This window comes from Aspergillus alliaceus, assembly GCF_009176365.1.
Source record: "Aspergillus alliaceus strain CBS 536.65 unplaced genomic scaffold BDW43scaffold_39, whole genome shotgun sequence".
Classification (NCBI taxonomy): Eukaryota; Fungi; Ascomycota; class Eurotiomycetes; order Eurotiales; family Aspergillaceae; genus Aspergillus; species Aspergillus alliaceus.
This window is the reverse complement of record NW_022474722.1, coordinates 222,461-240,841: the sequence shown is the minus strand read 5'-3', so window position 1 is coordinate 240,841 and position 18,381 is coordinate 222,461. Positions and strand designations below refer to the sequence as shown.

Below are 18,381 nucleotides of genomic sequence, written 5' to 3'. Positions count from 1 at the left end.
AAAGAATATTGGACTATGGATTTACTATGTCGTAAATCATCATGGTGGTCATCATAATAGTCATAATACTAGGCCCAGTACCTTCCCATTGTTGCCTAAAACACATGGGCTATATAGGTGGCTACACTCTCTATATATATGAACATTAAGCACGAAAAAGGTTCATCATATAATACGAGCACAGACGCCCACAGTAGTGTCAATTGCCAGATATCTCTATCGAGCGCTGTCCGTATAATCTTGCGGGGTGCTCAAGAGAAACACTAGTTTGGGTTCCATCAGTTGAATAATGACTCAGTGAACTGCCTTGAGATATATACGTAGTTCCTTATAGTACCTGATCCATCAGGTTCTTCAAGGTTGCCGTTGTTTGCTGCGCTCTCTCGTGAATAGAATGGAGCTGTACAGCATACTTCTCCCACCCAGCACAGATTGCAGCTTCACAGAGTCGCATCACAAGCCGTTGCAAAGTACCGAGCTCAAGGATGATCACCGTGAGGACAAGAATATCCTGGTCCCTGGGGACGCCAATCGTGTGTCTCCCAATAGAGACCTGTTTCGTGATATGGAAACCTTTTCCTTGCGCATTTGGATTGTTCCTTTCCTGTTGCTGACGCTGATTGTTTGCACCATCTCGTAGTCTATCCGCAAAGGCTTCAGAGAGGCGCTGGAATGAACATAACAATCGCTCACTGATTGTGGTCAGGAGCAATGCAACTGCAGAGATCTTGTTACAGACCATGCAGTCAAGGATACTGCTCCATCGTCTCAGGACTTCATTTTGAAAATTCAAAAATTCATCAATGGAAAGAATCATAGTGTGCAGACCTGCTTTGATCTCGACCTCCTCGTTCAGTAAGAGGACGCGTTTTATACATTGGCATGATGCTAATGGCGCAGTTGGTGGGCATTGCGGTATATGGGTAAAGCTGGGACCCTGGGAGATACGGCTGTCTTCCGCTTCCCAGTTACGCTGATCGGAGTGCGCTGAAGATGTTGATGGTGACTTCATTGAGACAGAAGGTGTGCTTTCTCGGGTGTCCTTGGATATGAACGGGTTTTGATCATGAATGAAAGCAGGAGGAGTGGTAGGGATATGTCGACTAGAGGAATGGAACTCAGGTGAATTATAAAAGGATAGACACCCACTTCTCTGCTCAACACTGGCTGTTGACAGTCGACTTGAGGAGGCCATTGACTCTGGTATTAATGCTTGGGGTGGATAGCCCGGGTTTGCTTCTGGTGCCGAGGGGAGCGGATGATCTGACTTGTCATCAAACTGCTGCAGCAACGTATCTAGTGACTGTGTCCAAGTAAGGTCAGGGTAACGATCACACTCAATTGAGCCCATGGGTAATCCTTCTACAGGAGCCAGATCTGATATTATGTCAGCGCCGTTTGAGACCCTCTGCTCACTGCTAACAGAAGTGTCCATGCTGGCTGGGTCAAGTTTATCTGGCCCGTTTCCATGCAGGCTTTCGTGAGTTTGTGTGATATTATGTTTATCTGGGAACATGTATGTATCTTGGAATGCTCCTCTAGGCTGGATAGACTTGTCGTTGTCGCTCCTTAATGCGAACGGTGCTACCGTGTCAACGGTCGCCTGGGTCACCGTCGCATCGCCATCAAATGTCGATGGTGTGAATTGAGAGCAAATTGGTGGCGAACAAGACTGCACTGCTCCATCTAGAGCTTTCGCTCGATTTGGTTTCTTTGGTGGATAGGTACAAATGCGTCCTTTGGACCGACATCGATCACAACCGTCCTTCTGACCAGAGCATTTAAGCTATTCCTGATGGAATGGCAATCCAATTGTTAACTGGGGAAAACCAAGAATTTCATTAGGTGGCCAGAAGAACAGGACATGCCTTTTTCTCGCGACATGTATCGCATGCAGCGCGGTAGCAATCCGGATTTAAAAACCTCTGACCGGGAGGATTGCGCGTACTCTGCAATACGGACACTTGTCCCTCATTCTTGGTGCGGAAACGAAGTGTGGAAAACATGCCCGGCTATCAGATGTGTGTCTATGTACTATGAGAGAATTGGAATTTCACCCATTGGGAAATGTGTGGAATCAGCAGGGTCTGGGGAAATATATCGGGCAGCGAAAAATGACGAGTGGGGCGAAAGGAACATTGAGACCATTCCGACTGCTCTAGCAGAAGGATATCGCTTAAGCTGCAGACCCATGGAGAGGCTACAAAAACCATTTGCCTCCAGAGTGACCACAAACAGCCACTCAGCTCCGAGCTCACAGCTTCATTATATTTAGTAGACGGCAGGTACCCATCCACCATCGCAGTGTTTGCAGACACACCTCAACACACCAGCGCAAATACGCCTAGAATGCCTAGGATTAAATCCTCATTAACGTCCGCAACGAGATAGTGCCCTGTTGACAACCGGTAAGCGTTTTAATTATCCTGTGAAAATTGCGGCTTCTGAGGAGCCAGATGGTTATCTTGCATTAGTTGAGTGATGGTCTCGGAGTAGGGGGGTTCTGACTGTCTCAACAGCTGCTCATTGAACACGACTCCATATTGTGTATATATAATAAAGAAAGAGAAATGGGAGAGTGGAATGATCCCTTGGGAACCTACTCATTCATATAGATTACCTTAGTTATAGTCTCTTATACAATCCCAGCACGGTCCGGGGTCTTATTATGCATAGCAGTCTTCCTTGAAAATTGTTTATCAAGGCCGGGGTTACATTTGATTATGTTGCATTACTATCAGGGATTACTATTCTTAGTGCCATTCTTACATTAGCGTTTGACCTTAGCGGAGCAAGGGCAACTAGCCAATCATGGCGCCGCGAATTGGACTTTGATGCTTCAACCCCTCCATTGCCCCTCCATTGTGTTAGGCTCAGCTTAGGGCCTGGACTTCCAGTAGTCAAAACGACCACTATGTTTGAACCCGGGAAGGGTTCGAACTTCCCTAAGCGCCTTATGTAGTATGGCACCGGCTGGCTGACGCACACCACACCTAATATTTTGCCACTGAAGATCATCGATGAATATGCCAAGAGTAACAGTTGTGGTTGTCCCAGCTCGGAAATGAATGGGCCTAGAACATGACTCCATAAATCCTCAGGTGTCTTGAGTATATTGGGTCCATTCGGCCCTTCCCCATGCAGAAACCATGTAGGACAACTTTAGATCTCGGGGAACCCCATTTATGGTTAGCAAACGTGGAACGGGCGAGACTAATGAGGCTGTCTTATAGATATAATGTCTCATGGTAACAGTCCCCCGGAGAACAGAGCTCGAAAGACACTCGCGTAGCAAATCCCGCCACTTCAGCTACTAATTATGTTTTCGCATCTCGACCTTCCGGCAGCCCCAGCGATATGGAGCAATTGGCAGACAACGGGCGCCATTGCATTATCTACAGTTGTCAGTTCACATACAAATAGCCCCAGAGACTGTCTCGCTCACTGACTGAGCGCCGTGTCTCCTAAGGTTTTGGCGTATTGGATCTGCAACTTTGTCTATAATTCTTACTTCCACCCATTGGCCAAGTTTCCTGGTCCGTTCGTGGCTCGCGGGAGCCTGGTATGCCGCTACAACCCGCGCTGTTGGTTGCAGCTTCAACTAACCCATCGAGGACAGTTATGGCGAGTTGTGCACACTTCAAGAGGCAGAGTTCACATGAGCATAACAGAATTGCACAAGAAATATGGTGATTTCTCATTTCCCCTTCAACTTGCAAGGTAATCGACTAAATTGTCGAACGAATAGGTCGCATTGTCCGTATCTCTCCGAATGAACTTTCCTTTGACTCTGTGGAGGCCATGAAAGCGGTCCATGGCCATCGACCGGCCACCAGTCCCCAGGCACTTCGATCCGAGTTCTACCCGGTCACTAACTCCGGGTTCAGCCGACGCTGTATAGGTAGTGAGCAAGACCCCGAAAGACACAAGGAGATGCGGAAGATGCTCTCCCCCGCATTTTCTCAACGTGCCCTTCTTGAACAAGAGTCGATTATCAGTGGTATTGTTGACAAATTTGTGCGGGCGATCGGTGAAAAGGCACCGCCGGGATCTAAGGGTATCAATATGGTCAAGTGGTTCGAGATGACCGCCTTTGATATACTGGGGGACATGGCGTTTGGAGAATCCTTCCATAGCGTGGAGGCCGGTATGTCATCTCACTACATGCCTTTGTCCAGACAGAAGTCACGTTGGAAGGACCCGTTCCAGCTAATCACCTTGGATTCAAGGCAAACCACATTACTGGGGCGACAACATTTTGGATCACATTTATTTGATCACCGTTATTGATAACCTTCGACGGTTTTGGGTGCTGGCTAAATTGGGAAGATTGCTTATTCCATCCCGATTTCTTCTGCAGAGTGTAAACTCTCGGTATGCTAGGGCACAGGTAGAGAAGTGAGATAACCCGACGTATCCATGGCCGAACTTTACCTAACTGCATATCCTAGATGCCTTGAGTCCAAATCTACCCGAAAGGATTTTGTGACCTTATTGGCACAGAAGGTTCGTGATGGACAGGTAGACAAGGAAGAGATGGCGGCACACGTGTCCACATTTGCGTTCGTTCTCCCGCACACCTTGTCTTTGTTGAATGATAAATAACCTTTCAAGTGCAGTGTTGCCGGGGGAGAGACCGTTGCAACCTTCATGGCATCGACGACATGCTTCCTTCTCCAACATCCTGAGAAGCTTAAACGGGTGGTCTCCGAGATTCGTGGCGCGTTCAAGTCATATGATGAGATCAATGCCACCCAAGCACAACGCTTGCCATATCTACAAGCCGTCATCAGTGAAGGTCTTCGACTTGCACCTCCGGGCTCTCATGGTCTCGCGAGAATGTCTCCTGGCTTTGAGGTGCATGACACATATATTCCTCCAGGTGTAAGATCTCTGTATGATGAAACTGAAGGCGGAGGATTGACCTGATCTTGTCTTCCTAGGTCGAGCTTTACACCAGCCTGTGGACCGTAACACATAGGGAAGAATATTTCAGCGATCCCTTTAAGTTCCTGCCCGAACGCTGGCTAGATCCCAACTCGAAAGACCTGAAGGAAGCAAGCCAGCCGTTCTTGTTCGGGCCGTGGGATTGCCTTGGAAGAAAGTAGGTTACGCTCTTTCCTATCTACAAGATGTCTTTATATTAACCTCGTACTCAATTAAACAGTTTCGCAATTATGGAGCTGAACTTGGTGATGACGAAAATGCTCTGGACATATGATATGGAACTGGTTAACACAGAACTCGACTGGTTCAGAGATGCAAAACTGCATGGGATGTGGTGGAAGCCGAAATTAATGGTTCGGTTCCACGGACGGTCCGACCTTTGAATCTAGCAGCAGCCCACCATAACTATTGTGTTTATCTGAGCTTCCCGGTGCGGCAGGTATACTTATATCTGACTACGGGATATACCGACGACAGTTGATGTATTGGCGCCATTCTTCTCTTATCGATTCTCTGGATCAGAATGGCTTTAGTTAACAAAGTAGGAAGATGGCCTTTTCAGTTGTTGTCTTTAAGTCGAGTAGAGATCCTATCCAGTTATGATATCGCCCGCAACGACCATTGAATCTGAGGCTTGATGACCACTACCCGATCCAAACGTATGTAAAAGACCACCGGAATGCTCCAGTATGGTAATACGGTGCTGAGCAGGCCGAACGAGATCCCCGAGATGGCGAGATGGTCTGGCAGGTTGATGGGATGTTAAGGGGAAATATAAACAGACCGGCAATACCTGTGCTTGGATTGATCTTACTGATCAACAGACCACAAACTAGCAGACCTTTCCATCTAGTGCTGGTTCTTAGGTTCTTATATTACTCCCCTAATGGCCCTATCCAGAATATTCACAAGACTGGGGTCTTGTGAAGGATCCGAACGCCTTATCTGATACTAGAGATTACGTGGCATAGAGAAACCAGATAAGTTTCCGGGTATACCGCTTGTGAGAAATAAAAGGCTACCTGCTGTGGATGTTGAATCCACTTCACCAACTTGTAAGAAATCGTACGTATTGTGGAGGCAATAACCAGCCTATCCTCCCTACGGAGCGACCCATCGTCCGGGCGACGCGGGACTGACTCGGCAGAACTGTCCCTAGCTGTAGCCCGCAAAAAGGACTGGAGCGGTGACAGCATCCCACTCCCTTTCCTGGCTGCTACGCAGCTAGAGACACGCTGAGGTCGATAAGGGTGGATAAGGATGGCGAGCACTTCTAGTTGATATGAAAAAATAACCGCTTCAGAAACAGTATCGACGAGGATGGGGTATGGCACGAAATACCCAATTAGGGCAAACGCCTCCCATAATCTACACAAAGTCCGAAAAAATAATGGGGAACCAGAATGCCTTAGCCGGGCGCTGGCTCCATCGATCGGTTTAGGATAACAGCCGTCACACCTCCGGCCGTCGTGTGCTTCGTGCCGTGCAAGTAGTCAATAGAAGACGTCGATAGGAATCCTGTATACGTGAGGTAGATTATGCGACGGGCCAATAGAGAAACCATATAAATACCACAAAGATATGATACTTGTTTATCCACATATCACTCTGAGCCACTACATCTTTCTAGCACTTGACGATATGACTTATCTGGTCAGTGCACTATCGGCCTCTATTGGGTTTCCTCACCCGCTGGCTTCTCCAATTTCCAGATCCATCCCAGAAGCTTCAGGTTCAGCTTTAATGCCACGGATTGTGAGGCCGTATTGCTTGCGCTAGTGCTGTAGAAGATAGCTTCTTTGCCCCGAGCCTCGAGTCGCGCCCACGCAGCCACGATGGCGGGAGCAAGTCCCTTTCCCCGATGCCGCGTATGTGTCCAAATGCCGGCCTCGGCGGCCTTGGGCGTGCGCCGCGCAGAGAAGCAGATGGATACAGGCTCCCTTCCGTCGACCGCCATAGCCCATGGGCCAAGCTTACCGCCTAGCAATTCCGCCCATTCATCAGCCTCCCAGTTATCTGGCAGAGCGAGTTCCTTCGCCTGGCGAACCTGGCTGTCGTCGGAAGAAGTGAGAATCGGGAGCGCAGTACGGGGCTGTTGCGTGCTGTCCATGAGAATGTCCAACGGGACTACGTAGCTTGGTCCGCCTTGGATGCATGACAACGGGAGGTTGAGTAAGCTGCATAGACGGCGAAGAAGCAATGGGATCTCTCCGGGTATATAATTCTGCCGACTTGATTCCTCATCCACAGTTACCGGAATGTCAGCTTGCCTTACTGTGAACTGTGCCTGCGGAGACCACAGGTGAGCTGCGTAGACATTGCGATTGTTCACGCCGTGAGGTGTAAAGGTGCCGACTGGGTGGTCTTGTCGGTGGTCCAGGCCGAATATGGCGTCGGCCTCGAGCTCAAGCAGTCGGCGGGCTTCTTGTTCGGTCCACAGCTTTGTCTGGGTCTCCATTTCCTTTTTATCGTACCCTCGGGTTAGGGGAGGGTTCTGTGGCGGAAATTGCCGCAGCATAACGGCACGTGACATCGTAACTACCCAATATCTGTGGATCCTCAGCAGCCTTTCCCAAAACAAAAATGAGTGCAATTACCATTGTGACTATGCAAAGCGGCCAGGAATGCCAATTCTTTGAAGCATAAAGGTGTTATCCAATAGGCAATGTAGTAGAGAAGCGAAGTGGACAATAAGGTTCGCTTTTGGATAATTTGTTGATACAGCCTAAATAGGCCTAGCGCCTGTGCGCTCTTTATTAGATAGTCGCCTAGGTAGAAAGAACCCCAGTGGTAGAACACAATCAACACAATTTTCCCCTTATGAGGGAGGTGACCAGCGAATCCCGGATGGGACCCCTACCAAGTCAATAATCTTTACCCCGGTATGCAGCCCGCTGAGAAGCAGGAGGCATTCATCATGGGCTACCACGTATCAAAGGCTATCTCAAGGCTGGATGCTCTCCTCCTGGTACTGAAGACTTGTCAAGGGGCTAGCTGCATCAAGCCATGGGATATCTTACACCCCAGCGGTTCAGTGGAAACCTTGCGTGATGCGATGGCTGAGGAGTATGATCAATTCTACCACGAACATAACAAGGTCTCTTATGACCGGTGTGAGTATTATGATGTACTTGACGAGGAAGGTCCCCGAGAGGTGCTCGCGTACCGCAATGGGATATAGCTTAGATGCTTGGTATAAGTCACTACTTCCATGATCGGGGGTTATGAGATGCAGTGGAGTGGAGTTAGCGATATCAATGTCACGACATTCAGTGGTTAGAGTGGAGACAAACACGATATAAAAGACTGATCTGTGCCATACAAACGTCCGGCAAATTCAGATTGACTGGGTTCCCTGTAGAGTATTTTACCAAAATCTAACGAAACACCTCTGCACCGACAAATCTTTGCTTACAATACTATGGCCAGGCGCAAGCACGCTCAGTCGTATCTATTGGATTTTTTATGTATACTTTATAATAAATATCTATATCATATAATCGGTAGGTTTAGTTCCGGGAAGTCGATCAATCCGGGCTTGCTTAAAGGATCTGGTGAAAGTTGACTCCGCTGTGTGGCAAGTGACGTCTCGAGTTCCACCGCTACCTCTTGGATGCGTGCCATTGAAATCGCGGCAATCGGCCAGATGTCTCCCATGGATCGGAGGACCCCAAGGTTAAGGGAGAGATGTTGCCGACCCGTTCGGGACCCCTCGTCTGGGTCGACCGAGAGCATGGCCAGTTGGATTATTGAGCTCAAGACGAGGGTACAAACATAAAATGGGCTATGATCGAGTACCGAGGTGGATAGAGATGCGAGCTTAGACAGATGGACCGCGGCACTAGCCACCTTTGCTGTATGTATGTGAGGATTCTCTGACACTGATACGAGGTTCGGGGGTCGCGCGCAAAACACCTGACTGCTCACTGGGAGAAATACTAAGAGATGGGACTTTGGGAAGTGGAGATAGAGCGATGCACAGTGTATGATCATGGTGGCCTGGAAAATCATCTTATCTAAATCACCATGACTGTAGAGAACGGCGCGCTTGCGCTTGGGTAGTCTATGGAACCATGCAGAGATGGTGGCATCCAACGCGTCAATCCTGACTTGGGAGAAATGGCTCTGACCTGCTAGTAAGCACTTGCGCAGGATACACGCTGCTTGAACTCTATATGCTAAGGATGAGAAGTCTCCATCACGATGAAAATACGTTTGGCGATCCATCTCACAAATGGAACTTGTACCGGATCCTAGAAGGCCGTCCTGGTAGTCATCCATTTCACAGGGTAGTGGCACGTCCGGCGGATCAATCATAAGTTGAAGAGAGCCGTGGACTTGCACCGCAGCCAGAAGTGTATCCACAATGAATATTTCCCACCACGTACGCCGTGCACTCTCCGCACGGATGGGATCCTGCTCTTCTATCGCTGCGGAATATTCTCGATATTGAAGTCCGAGTTCCAGGCTGCAGCTAATCGCCTGGGCAAGGCATCCTTTCGCATCCTGAGGTTGTGTTCGTGCATGCAGGATGAGTGATAGTAGGAGAAACGCCTGTACCTTCTCCAGGGTGAGGTCTGCGTCTTGGAGTGTTGCGCGTAGGCGACTAGTTTGATCCGGGACATAATCGGCGGGGAGGTAATGAAGACTAATGAACTGCACCAGTTCCATCAGGTAAGCTGGTGGGGACGATTGCATAAAATTCTCTTGGGGGGCAAGAAAAGGGTGTGCCTGATGGAAATGGAGGTAGTAGAGAGTGACCATGTGTCCATCGATCTGGCCAGATTCCTGCGAGGGGCAACCCCCATTCATCTGGTGGACAATATTTGACGAGTCCGACCGAAGAGTCTCAGTGAAGTGGTTCCCGAGTTGTGGACTGCAGTCCGTCATCGGTGTCAGGTAGGGACCTGGCCGCACTCTCCGTCCCCGGCGAGAGGGTACGAAATGGCAAAAGAGATTCAGTGCTTTGCACCGCGAACATCCCCCCATATTGCCGTCACATTTTAAATGCTTGTCGCGGCAATTTAGACAGGCCACCGGGACTGAGGGAACGGATGTTGCAGGACTAGTGGCCTCCATGGTGTTTTCTCTAGCTGGAAGAATAAGTATAGAAGGGAAGAAATCCGGAGTGGAAGTTGGTGGTTCAATTAACTAATAATGAATTAGTTAACTATTAGTTAAATTTCTATCCCACCGGGATGTCAGCTGAACCCCCCCCCCCTTCCCCCGCCATTTTTCACAGTACAGAATCCACCTTATAGGCTATAATATGTATCTACCATTGATTGCAAGATATGAGAAACATGTCATTTAGTTCGTGCTTGAAACTTTCAGCCAACAACGATCAACACAGTCATATACTGCCTTTGAACACTTCTTGTCTGCGTGCAACAGCGTACACCGGAATTGGGAAGACAATCCATCTCACAACCGTCCAGGCCCAGCTAGCATAGAATGACGTTGATGGATGGGGGTTAAAAAGGTCATCTCCTTTATTGATGAGGCAGCCAAGAACGGCACCCAGGTTGTCGGATTTCTTGAGGGTTTGCGTCTTAGGTAACCTATGGGAATATCTATGCGACACGAACATGGCATTCCCCATGTATGGCAAGATGAGAGGGGTGAATACCTGGAATAAACACGGTTAGAAATATCTTTATCGACTTTGCTCCCTTGCTTTGCAAGGAGTCCTCTTCTCAAGATGAATTAGAGCTCATCGGTGGGCCATGCCTTTAGTGCATATCCCAGGCAATAGTCCTCATTCGCTCCCGGCGATATGGTGGGTCTAGGGCATCAAAACTTCGCCGAGTTAGTGGAGTCTTTCCCAGGCCCCCAAGCCAAGAAACTGCAGCCCTTGCGCATGATTGTCATTATGGTCGGACAGAGAAACAGTCACCTTGGGTAATTAGTTTGCTCCATATCTGGTTAGGTAGGCACATTTTGTATCTTTCGGCGGTATCTTTGTCTATTCACGAAATAATTAGCATCAGGAATTATCAGAACGCCATCCAGTCTGATCATAGCATTAAGTAATAGTTCTTTGGATAACTGTGGAGAATCTAGATCTCTATTCTTATTACAAAGATCTTTTAGATTGTTAAACAACCCTTGTATTTTAATTTCATCCCTCTATGCATTGAATTCCACTAAGTATAAGGTCTGCCAAGACTCGGGACAGCTAACGTCCTGCTCTAACAACAGAAACAATCAGTCATCTTGTTGACTTGACCGATCGATATCGCAAACTCTTCGACGAGCTCGATCATGTTGTCTACTACAAATTTCCAGAAAATAGATCATATGACTTTATGCTGTAGTTGGGGTGATGTTAACTATATAGAAGAAAAAAGCACATGCCATGTACGCCTGCGGTAGCCGACTTCATGTAACATATTCACGACGTATAAGCGCTCGACTGACGAATCTTCCGTCCGAACCGGTAGAATATCCACGGCAGAGGAGAGAACCCCACGGAAAGGAAGCCCAGTAAACTGGAAGCCCAGGTAAAACCAAGATTGTTGTACACTATGTCAGCCAGCCATTAGCATCAGTCAGTGGTCAGGATCATGGAAACCTACTTGCAATGGTAAACAAAGGAAAGGAACCGCCCACACAGTATCGCAGTAGACCGTTCGCCGCCAAAGCTGAGGCCCCGTACTTGGCCCCGTATACATTTGTGAGATATAACGCCGTTGAAACCTGTGTTAGATTTTGCTTAGTAGCATATTGAGGAGAGCCAGAAGGGTGACGTACAAAAATGAGAATATTTGAGCAGCCGAAGAGTGCCATGGCGATGATACTGCTAATCCAATGGATCCCCGGCAGGGAGGTCCAAGCAAACCAGAATAACGCCGCGGGCATCAGGGGACTACCCACCATTGCTCCTACGAGCAGTCGTTCTGGAGGCGCCGTCACGTTCTGATTGCGCGCATGGTGCTTGGCCAAGGTGTGTCTGTCGAGGAGGATCAGCACGAGAGCGCCAATGAGACACCCCACGGCAATGCCGATGAAGGCCAGCCCACACTGTCCCGGCGAAAAGCCATAGTTGTTATTGTAGATGAGCGGCACCGAGGCCAGGAAACAGAACAGCACGGAGAAGTTCAAGGAGGCATAGAGGGAGCAGAGGAGAACAATCGGCTCGGTGAGCAGCATGTATAGCGGCCGTGCCAGGGTCACAGTCAGGAGAACCTTGACTCCAGCCATACCACTGGGGATAGGTTTGGGTGGTGGGGGTAACCCCATTTTCTGCGCTTGGCGACGGCGGATGGGGCTCGCGTATGTCTCTTGTGCGCCCAAAACATAGACCCAGAGCGCTGCCCCAAAGAACAACGTTGTCCATTGAGACCAGCGCCAGTCTTTGTATTCCGCAATAAAGCCACCCACTAAGCTGCCCAGCGCCGGTCCCAAAAAAGCGATCATCATCAACACGACTACTCCGCGATTGGGGTAATGGCCTGTCCAAATATCCATGATTGTCCCAGCACCCACGGCAAGAGGCGCGGATCCTAGTATGCCAGCTAGCAAACGGCAGATAGCAAGGGTGGCTAAATTTTTGGCGAAGCCTGCGCCCAGAATAAAGAGAAGGGCCAGTGGGGTCATAATGATGTATATGAAGCGGCGCCCAAAAGTCTCACTCAAGGGAGCGGATATCACGGGGCCAAATGCCAAGCCGTACACGTACAGGGTGAACGGGAGGAGTGACATAGTTATACTGGTATGAAAAGCGTCTTGAGCTTTGGTGTGGGATGGTGAATAGATAGCCAGACCAAATGATCTAGTGTATGCGAAGGTCAGTGACGCTGCTACCCCACGGAACCTAAAAGATAACTGACATGAGCAAGCATAGGAGCGATGGGATCGAGGTGTTGTATATCTTTTTGGGCAAAGTCCAATTTTGCGCGTTAGCCGGGTCGACAGACCAACCTAAAGCGTCTTCTTTCATCCCTTCAGGAGAGGTGGCCACGCTGTTGGTTTCTATATCTGGGGTCCTTGACTCCATGGTGTCACAGTGCTTAGGTGGTGTTTTTTTCGGTCTTCTAGAGTATGAGGGGGAGTGTTCTGGATAAACATATATATGCGTGCTGCTGTACTCTTATAGTCTGTGTAGATCAGATTGAGCGGCTAGAGATTGACAAGCCTGATAAGACATGGCCTATTTAATATGTAGAGGATAGATTGGCGATTATGCTTTGACAGCCTTTTAAAGATCACTATCCTACCGACACATGGCCAATTATTTGGAGATTACCCAGCGGGGCTCGGGGAGCCTTCATTCGACTCCACCAATTCGGCGACGCTTCCTGTGCCGGTACCCGGATCACGAACGCAATCGCTCTTTGATACGATGGCTTGGCCTGTTGAACTCACCTGAGGGGTATGAACTTACCTGGTGCATGACTCTAAATTGAATGTTCTAGTATCCCCACCACGAAGCGGACGATTTGTTGTGCACTACATTTTCTAAATCATCATTATACCCTCTCTACCCTGATCAAAAAAAATCCAGGGAAGGATCCACCAACCTCCAGGCGGAGTACTTAGAAGTATTTGAACTCAGAAGACAATATCAGATTTTAATAAATAAACTGAGACAAGAATAACACGTGAATTAAGATTTAGATCTTTCAATTACACAGTCTGGGTATTACAATCTTACCTTCCGCCTAGAGCCCTATAAAGGAGACGTTCAGATCAGCACTGGAAAGGACTCTCTAAACATGAAAGGTTCAAGATAGCCTACTATCTATAGATGACACTACCTAGACATCGTTGACTTCCTCACCAGGCAATGATGTGAAAGTATTTAATCTCCGGAAGAGCCATCGGATTAGCATTTTCTGTATTTTTATCAGTTCGGTAAGGCAAATGTTATAATTTCAAAGCCCCAAATGGTTGTTGGATAGGACAAGGAAAAAAAGAAAGTAACTTCACGGCAACCAAATACCAATTTAGTTTAAAGAGTGTTGTGATCTCAGGGGAAAGATGGGCAGGATGAGGCTGTATCAGCTACACGTACGTAGCCTACTGAGGACCGGATGCCATTCTGATAGGTGCTCAATTCTATGGACGACTATATCAACTATCTTGAGCGCTTCTTCCTCTCTTCCTCAACTACTAATGGGTAAAGCCCTCAGGGGCTGAAGGAGTGGGTGATCCAGCCAAGCCGCTAGGCGATCACGTGTCTCCTATAGATTCATATCAAAGAGAAACAAAATCTATGCACTAATCTCCTTCACAGCAACAACCGTTCCACGCTGCAGGAGCGATCGGAACATCAAAATCAACACCCAGCCAGAACACGTCATTTTAACGCGACAATCAATCCAGTAAGGCCTTCTAAGGCCCCAGGAACCGCTATGGAGGTCCTAAACCCCCCATGGTGGTGGCCTTCCGAGCGCGTCGAGGTGGATGCCCCTGAGCGGGATACCACCACCACCAACACCAACACCGATATATCGAGGGGCCTCTAAGGCCCTGGGGATGCCTGCGGATCTAGAACAGGACCTAAGCAACAGCGAATCCAGCAGAGCCCTAAGCAGGGCCAGTTCTAGGAGTAGCCGGAGCACATGAAGTGCCCAGAGTATCCAAAAACTGGGGGGAAGAAGCCAAATACAGCTGGGCCTGAACTGAAATCCAGGACAAACCCAATATAAGCAATGTCAAGCCCCGGTGGAACCCCTAGAGAATCAGGAGCTTAAATATCAGATAGAGCTAGAGGAGATATAGGCCTATATTAATCAGATAATAGAGGCCCAGATAGCCCAGCAACACACCTGCAAACAACAGTATGAGACCTGAATTAAGATCCTAAAGAAGGTTTACCAGTTTTAACAAGCTTAAGTAATCTAGAGAGCTTCTTCTACAGCTTAAATATCCCCAGAAGCGCAAAAATCACAAATAGCCCTATCTCAGGGCTCCCAGGGTCCCCGGCACCCCAAAAGGCAGAGTTTTCCATACACGGACCACTCAGCAGAGCTATACCTAAGGCCACAAGACCAAGCAAACCTGAAGCTATATATACAGATATTACAGCTCTACTAAACACAAATCCTGGAGGGAAGGAATGACAGACAGTCACTAAAAAATGCTATTCAAAAGACTTCTAGGACCCAGTCTAAGACAATACCATTAGCTCAGCCAAAAGCTGTAAAGCAGACCTCTTATGGACCTGTAGATTAATATTCAGATAAGAGAATGGCCTTACGATATCTAAGACAGAATATAGAGATATTATTTTAGGGTTTAATATTACCCTTACTGAGGCAGGGTTACCAGACTTTCTTCTGTAGATAGTAGATACAGGCTATACCTGAACAGGGACTATCTCCATTATTCTGCAGAAAGAATCCCTGAATTATACGCTACTATCTAGATATACTGAGTCTAATGATAGCACCTGCTAGGAAGATAGATTTTGCATTTATCTCACTAGAAGTACCAGAGCAATAGTACTGACTAAAGATTTATGGAGTTTCTACCCTGTGATATCTTTGTCTAGGTCTAGGCCTGGCAAGGCAAGAATTAAAACAGGCAGCGCTGTATACCTGAAACAGGATCCTATCTAGCTGAAAAGCCTAGAGAGCCTTGAAAACAGCACTCAGAAAGGAGGATCTAGCATTATGATTACAGTAGGATTACTGGCAGAAGCTCAGCAGATCCAGGCAAGGCATGCCAAGACACCCCAGCAAGGTGTGGCAACTGTAGAGATAGGTATCCTGCCTTAGCTACTAGTTGCCCTAGTAAACAGGCAGCCCAAAAATATAAAAATCAAGCTTCTACTATACTATCTAGCTCTTCAGCATTACAGATAGTTATTAGAGGGTGCCCAAGAAGTATCAGCCCTTTTCTCAAACTGGTGTACTAAACATTGTGCAACCTAATAGTTTGCGAACATGGATATTTAAAGACCACTGGCCTATCTATTTCATCAAAATTCAATAGGCCCATAAAATAATATTTGCAAAAAGAGTACTCAAGAAGTATTTCAAGTTGTTAATTTTTTTTAACCCGGCCCAGTCATGAAAGGTGTCAAATTCGTTATCATGGCCATCGCTGCTAGCGTGGCTGCTGCCTATAGTTGTACCGGTGGTTTGACCTACTGCGGATGGAATCTGCTCGGGCAAGGCAGGTACAGAGATTCGCTATCTTGTGTTACGAATGCTTACAAACATAAAAGGAGACTATTACCAGGACATTATCAATGATCTGCCTGATGAAAATCAGCCGATCGACGGTCACCACATTAGGGATTCGCTCTTTACCTGCGCTGGCACAGACCAACTTGTGTGGGATGGCATCTGTCCCCTTAAGGCTTGCTTAGACGGGGGCAAGGGACAAAACGATCATTGCCCTTCGTTTGAGTGGTTCGGGTGAGACAGACTTATTAACAAATGCAACGCGCTGAAGTACACCTAACATTCTAGGTCATATTCATATTCGCACTCATATAATCCATATATCCAGTTAGCAGAGATCTATCTCTATGTTTTTGTAGTCATGGCACCTAGGCCGAAGCTCATAAAGTGCAATGGGGTGTTGGTGGGGACCACCCGGTCAAAGCCAGCCGTCAAGAATATGCTGGAGCCAAAAGAGCGTGGGAAGAGGCCTAGGGACTGAGCAGGAGCTAAAAGAAGCTCGAAACACCTAATATAGCACTATTCGAAAGGTAAAACGCGAATTCTAAGAGACCTTCCTAATAGGAAAGCCTAATGAGCCTCAGGCAGAGCTAAAAGATAGACTAGGACCAGATGATACAGCCCGATAATGGCAAGCACTAAGATACTGCAAGCCCCAGACCACTGGAGCTACATCAGTACTTAACGGCATCCAGGGACAACGGGCAACTACTCTAGAGGCAAAGGAAGCTCTAATTAGAGAGGCCTTATTTCTTCTCAGAGCCCCTAGAAATGAAGCTATTGAGAATATGTGTCCAGGGAATATGCATCTGGAAGTCGATTTTAATAGGGTTAAGAAGGCCCTGTTTGGTCAAGCAGTTCAAAAAGCACCAGGCATAGATCGGCTCAACTTCCAAGCGTTTGGGCTACTATGGAGATGGGATGCAACACGTATAGTGACCTTAGTACGCTAATGCTTTAGGCTAGGCCTACATGGAAAACAGCTAAGGGCGTCTTGCTACGCAAGCCTAATAACCCTGACTATTCAATAATCAAGGCTTAAAGGGTAATCAGCCTATTGAACTGCATAGGCAAGGTAGGGAAAAGGTGACCGCCGAGGCTATTTCTAGCAACTGTGAGACATCTGGGGTGCTGCATTCAGGGCCAGACGGGGAGCCGCAAGCAACGCAGTGCAATTGATGCAGTAGCCTACTAGATTCAAGAGGTTCACCAAGCATAGGGTCAAAAACAGCTAGTGGGGGCCCTCATTATGGACATAAAAGGGGCTTTTGACCATGTGGATGCTGCAAGACCAATGAAGCGTATGCTAGAACTAGGCTTAGATACAGCTCTATGCCGCTGGGTACAATTGTTTCTAGCAGACCGCAGGATACAGCTAGTAACTGACCAACAGCTCTGTGCTATACAGCCGATAGAATCAGGGGTTCCACAGGGCTCACCAGTATCCCCCATCCTTTTATATTATCTTTAGGGGGATCTTCAATGCCATTGAGCAAGCAGTTCCTGGTATCAGAGTATTATGACCCGATAGGCAACTGATCGCATCTGACTCCGATGATAGAACTATTAAGCTCTGGGATAGCGCCACCGGTGCTCCACAGACATTGATCGACCATTCAGGCTCGGTCACAGCGGTCACCTTCTCACCTGTCGGGCGATAGATTGTATCTGGCTCCGAAGATCAAACCACCGAGCTCTGGGATACCGAAAAATGTCTGAAAGCATCAAAATACTTTAGACGGACTTTAAGTAGTCGATTTAAGTTCCTTTCATTGCATGAAATCAAGACGTCAGCGCCCATCCACACCATTAATTTCTCAGCAGGTAACCATTACCTTGTAACGAACATAGGTCCTATATCGCTCGAGACATCTCTACAGACAAACAAGTCCCTACTTTCAACTTATTACAAGACCTCTATGTCGGGAACCAATGGATATACTATGGAGTGATGGCCAGCCTTTGTCTACCATCAGATGCCCAGCTACGATGTTATGATATAAGTGGGAATAAACTGGCTATTGGGTTCCAAAATTGTCACGTTTGGAGCTTTTACATTGACCGAAGTAGCTTGCAGCGTATACTAGGATATCTTTTTCTATAAAAGGAGAGACCCTCTGAGTAGTAAGGAATTCCTTCCCGTGCTTTTTCTTTGTTACCGGATGGTATCATGATATTACTTCACTGCACTTTCATCTGTCTCTTCCTGGTTTGCTACATTTCGCCCTGCCTGTCGCTCCGAGCGGGTGTGATTCCTTCAGTATGTGTATATATGACAAAGCTGTGTCAAGTCTGTTGA

At 47.7% G+C, this 18,381-nt stretch overlaps 8 protein-coding genes across 8 annotated transcripts; 3 read left to right on the top strand and 5 right to left on the bottom strand.

Annotated features, from left to right (window-relative positions):
* Window positions 1-328: 328 nt before the first annotated feature.
* BDW43DRAFT_313645 (uncharacterized protein) lies at window positions 329-1,435 on the bottom strand (the record flags this gene model as incomplete). The annotated part of the gene is made up of 1 exon (XM_032047653.1): window positions 329-1,435. One exon carries the CDS (start codon window positions 1,433-1,435, stop codon window positions 329-331), a length of 1,107 nt encoding a protein of 368 aa, XP_031897677.1.
* A 1,770-nt stretch (window positions 1,436-3,205) lies between these two features.
* On the top strand, window positions 3,206-5,485 carry BDW43DRAFT_284103 (cytochrome P450). Its single transcript, XM_032042825.1, has 7 exons — window positions 3,206-3,689; window positions 3,749-4,147; window positions 4,230-4,398; window positions 4,452-4,562; window positions 4,620-4,884; window positions 4,944-5,104; window positions 5,168-5,485. Exons 1-7 carry the CDS (start codon window positions 3,659-3,661, stop codon window positions 5,328-5,330), a joined length of 1,299 nt encoding a protein of 432 aa, XP_031897676.1. The 5' UTR covers window positions 3,206-3,658; the 3' UTR covers window positions 5,331-5,485.
* A 1,134-nt stretch (window positions 5,486-6,619) lies between these two features.
* On the bottom strand, window positions 6,620-7,480 carry BDW43DRAFT_313643 (GNAT family N-acetyltransferase; the record flags this gene model as incomplete). Its single annotated transcript, XM_032047652.1, has 1 exon — window positions 6,620-7,480. One exon carries the CDS (start codon window positions 7,478-7,480, stop codon window positions 6,620-6,622), a length of 861 nt encoding a protein of 286 aa, XP_031897675.1.
* Window positions 7,481-7,829: 349 nt separating this feature from the next.
* Window positions 7,830-8,133, top strand: BDW43DRAFT_284100 (uncharacterized protein; the record flags this gene model as incomplete). The annotated part of the gene is made up of 1 exon (XM_032042824.1): window positions 7,830-8,133. A coding segment is annotated over one exon (299 nt), but the record flags the coding sequence as incomplete, so codon positions are not given.
* A 306-nt stretch (window positions 8,134-8,439) lies between these two features.
* Window positions 8,440-10,026, bottom strand: BDW43DRAFT_321067 (Zn(II)2Cys6 transcription factor; the record flags this gene model as incomplete). The annotated part of the gene is made up of 1 exon (XM_032049249.1): window positions 8,440-10,026. The coding sequence occupies one exon, from the start codon at window positions 10,024-10,026 to the stop codon at window positions 8,440-8,442; it is 1,587 nt and encodes a 528-aa protein (XP_031897673.1).
* Window positions 10,027-10,245: 219 nt separating this feature from the next.
* Window positions 10,246-10,547, bottom strand: BDW43DRAFT_284097 (uncharacterized protein). Its single transcript, XM_032042823.1, has one exon. The coding sequence runs from the start codon at window positions 10,535-10,537 to the stop codon at window positions 10,301-10,303; it is 237 nt and encodes a 78-aa protein (XP_031897672.1). The 5' UTR covers window positions 10,538-10,547; the 3' UTR covers window positions 10,246-10,300.
* A 742-nt stretch (window positions 10,548-11,289) lies between these two features.
* Window positions 11,290-12,976, bottom strand: BDW43DRAFT_284096 (major facilitator superfamily domain-containing protein). The gene is made up of 3 exons (XM_032042822.1): window positions 12,780-12,976; window positions 11,701-12,721; window positions 11,290-11,646 (listed from the first exon to the last, which is right to left on the bottom strand). Exons 1-3 carry the CDS (start codon window positions 12,944-12,946, stop codon window positions 11,512-11,514), a joined length of 1,323 nt encoding a protein of 440 aa, XP_031897671.1. The 5' UTR covers window positions 12,947-12,976; the 3' UTR covers window positions 11,290-11,511.
* Window positions 12,977-14,199: 1,223 nt separating this feature from the next.
* Window positions 14,200-14,724, top strand: BDW43DRAFT_284092 (uncharacterized protein). The gene has a single exon (XM_032042821.1). It carries the CDS (start codon window positions 14,356-14,358, stop codon window positions 14,515-14,517), a length of 162 nt encoding a protein of 53 aa, XP_031897670.1. The 5' UTR covers window positions 14,200-14,355; the 3' UTR covers window positions 14,518-14,724.
* The last annotated feature ends 3,657 nt before the right edge of the window (window positions 14,725-18,381 follow it).

Bases quoted from the DNA above. Each gene is read 5' to 3' on its own strand.
- BDW43DRAFT_284097 (XM_032042823.1), bottom strand. From the start codon at position 10,537: ATGTTCGTGTCGCATAGATATTCCCATAGGTTACCTAAGACGCAAACC.
- BDW43DRAFT_284096 (XM_032042822.1), bottom strand. From the start codon at position 12,946: ATGGAGTCAAGGACCCCAGATATAGAAACCAACAGCGTGGCCACCTCT. The intron at 12,722-12,779 runs GTCAGTTATCTT...CGCATACACTAG, and splicing joins TCGCTCCTATGCTTGCTCAT to ATCATTTGGTCTGGCTATCT. The intron at 11,647-11,700 runs GTACGTCACCCT...AATCTAACACAG, and splicing joins GCTCAAATATTCTCATTTTT to GTTTCAACGGCGTTATATCT.
- BDW43DRAFT_284092 (XM_032042821.1), top strand. From the start codon at position 14,356: ATGCCCCTGAGCGGGATACCACCACCACCAACACCAACACCGATATAT.
- BDW43DRAFT_284103 (XM_032042825.1), top strand. From the start codon at position 3,659: ATGAGCATAACAGAATTGCACAAGAAATATG. The intron at 4,399-4,451 runs GTGAGATAACCC...TGCATATCCTAG, and splicing joins GCTAGGGCACAGGTAGAGAA to ATGCCTTGAGTCCAAATCTA. The intron at 4,563-4,619 runs GTTCGTTCTCCC...TTTCAAGTGCAG, and splicing joins GCACACGTGTCCACATTTGC to TGTTGCCGGGGGAGAGACCG.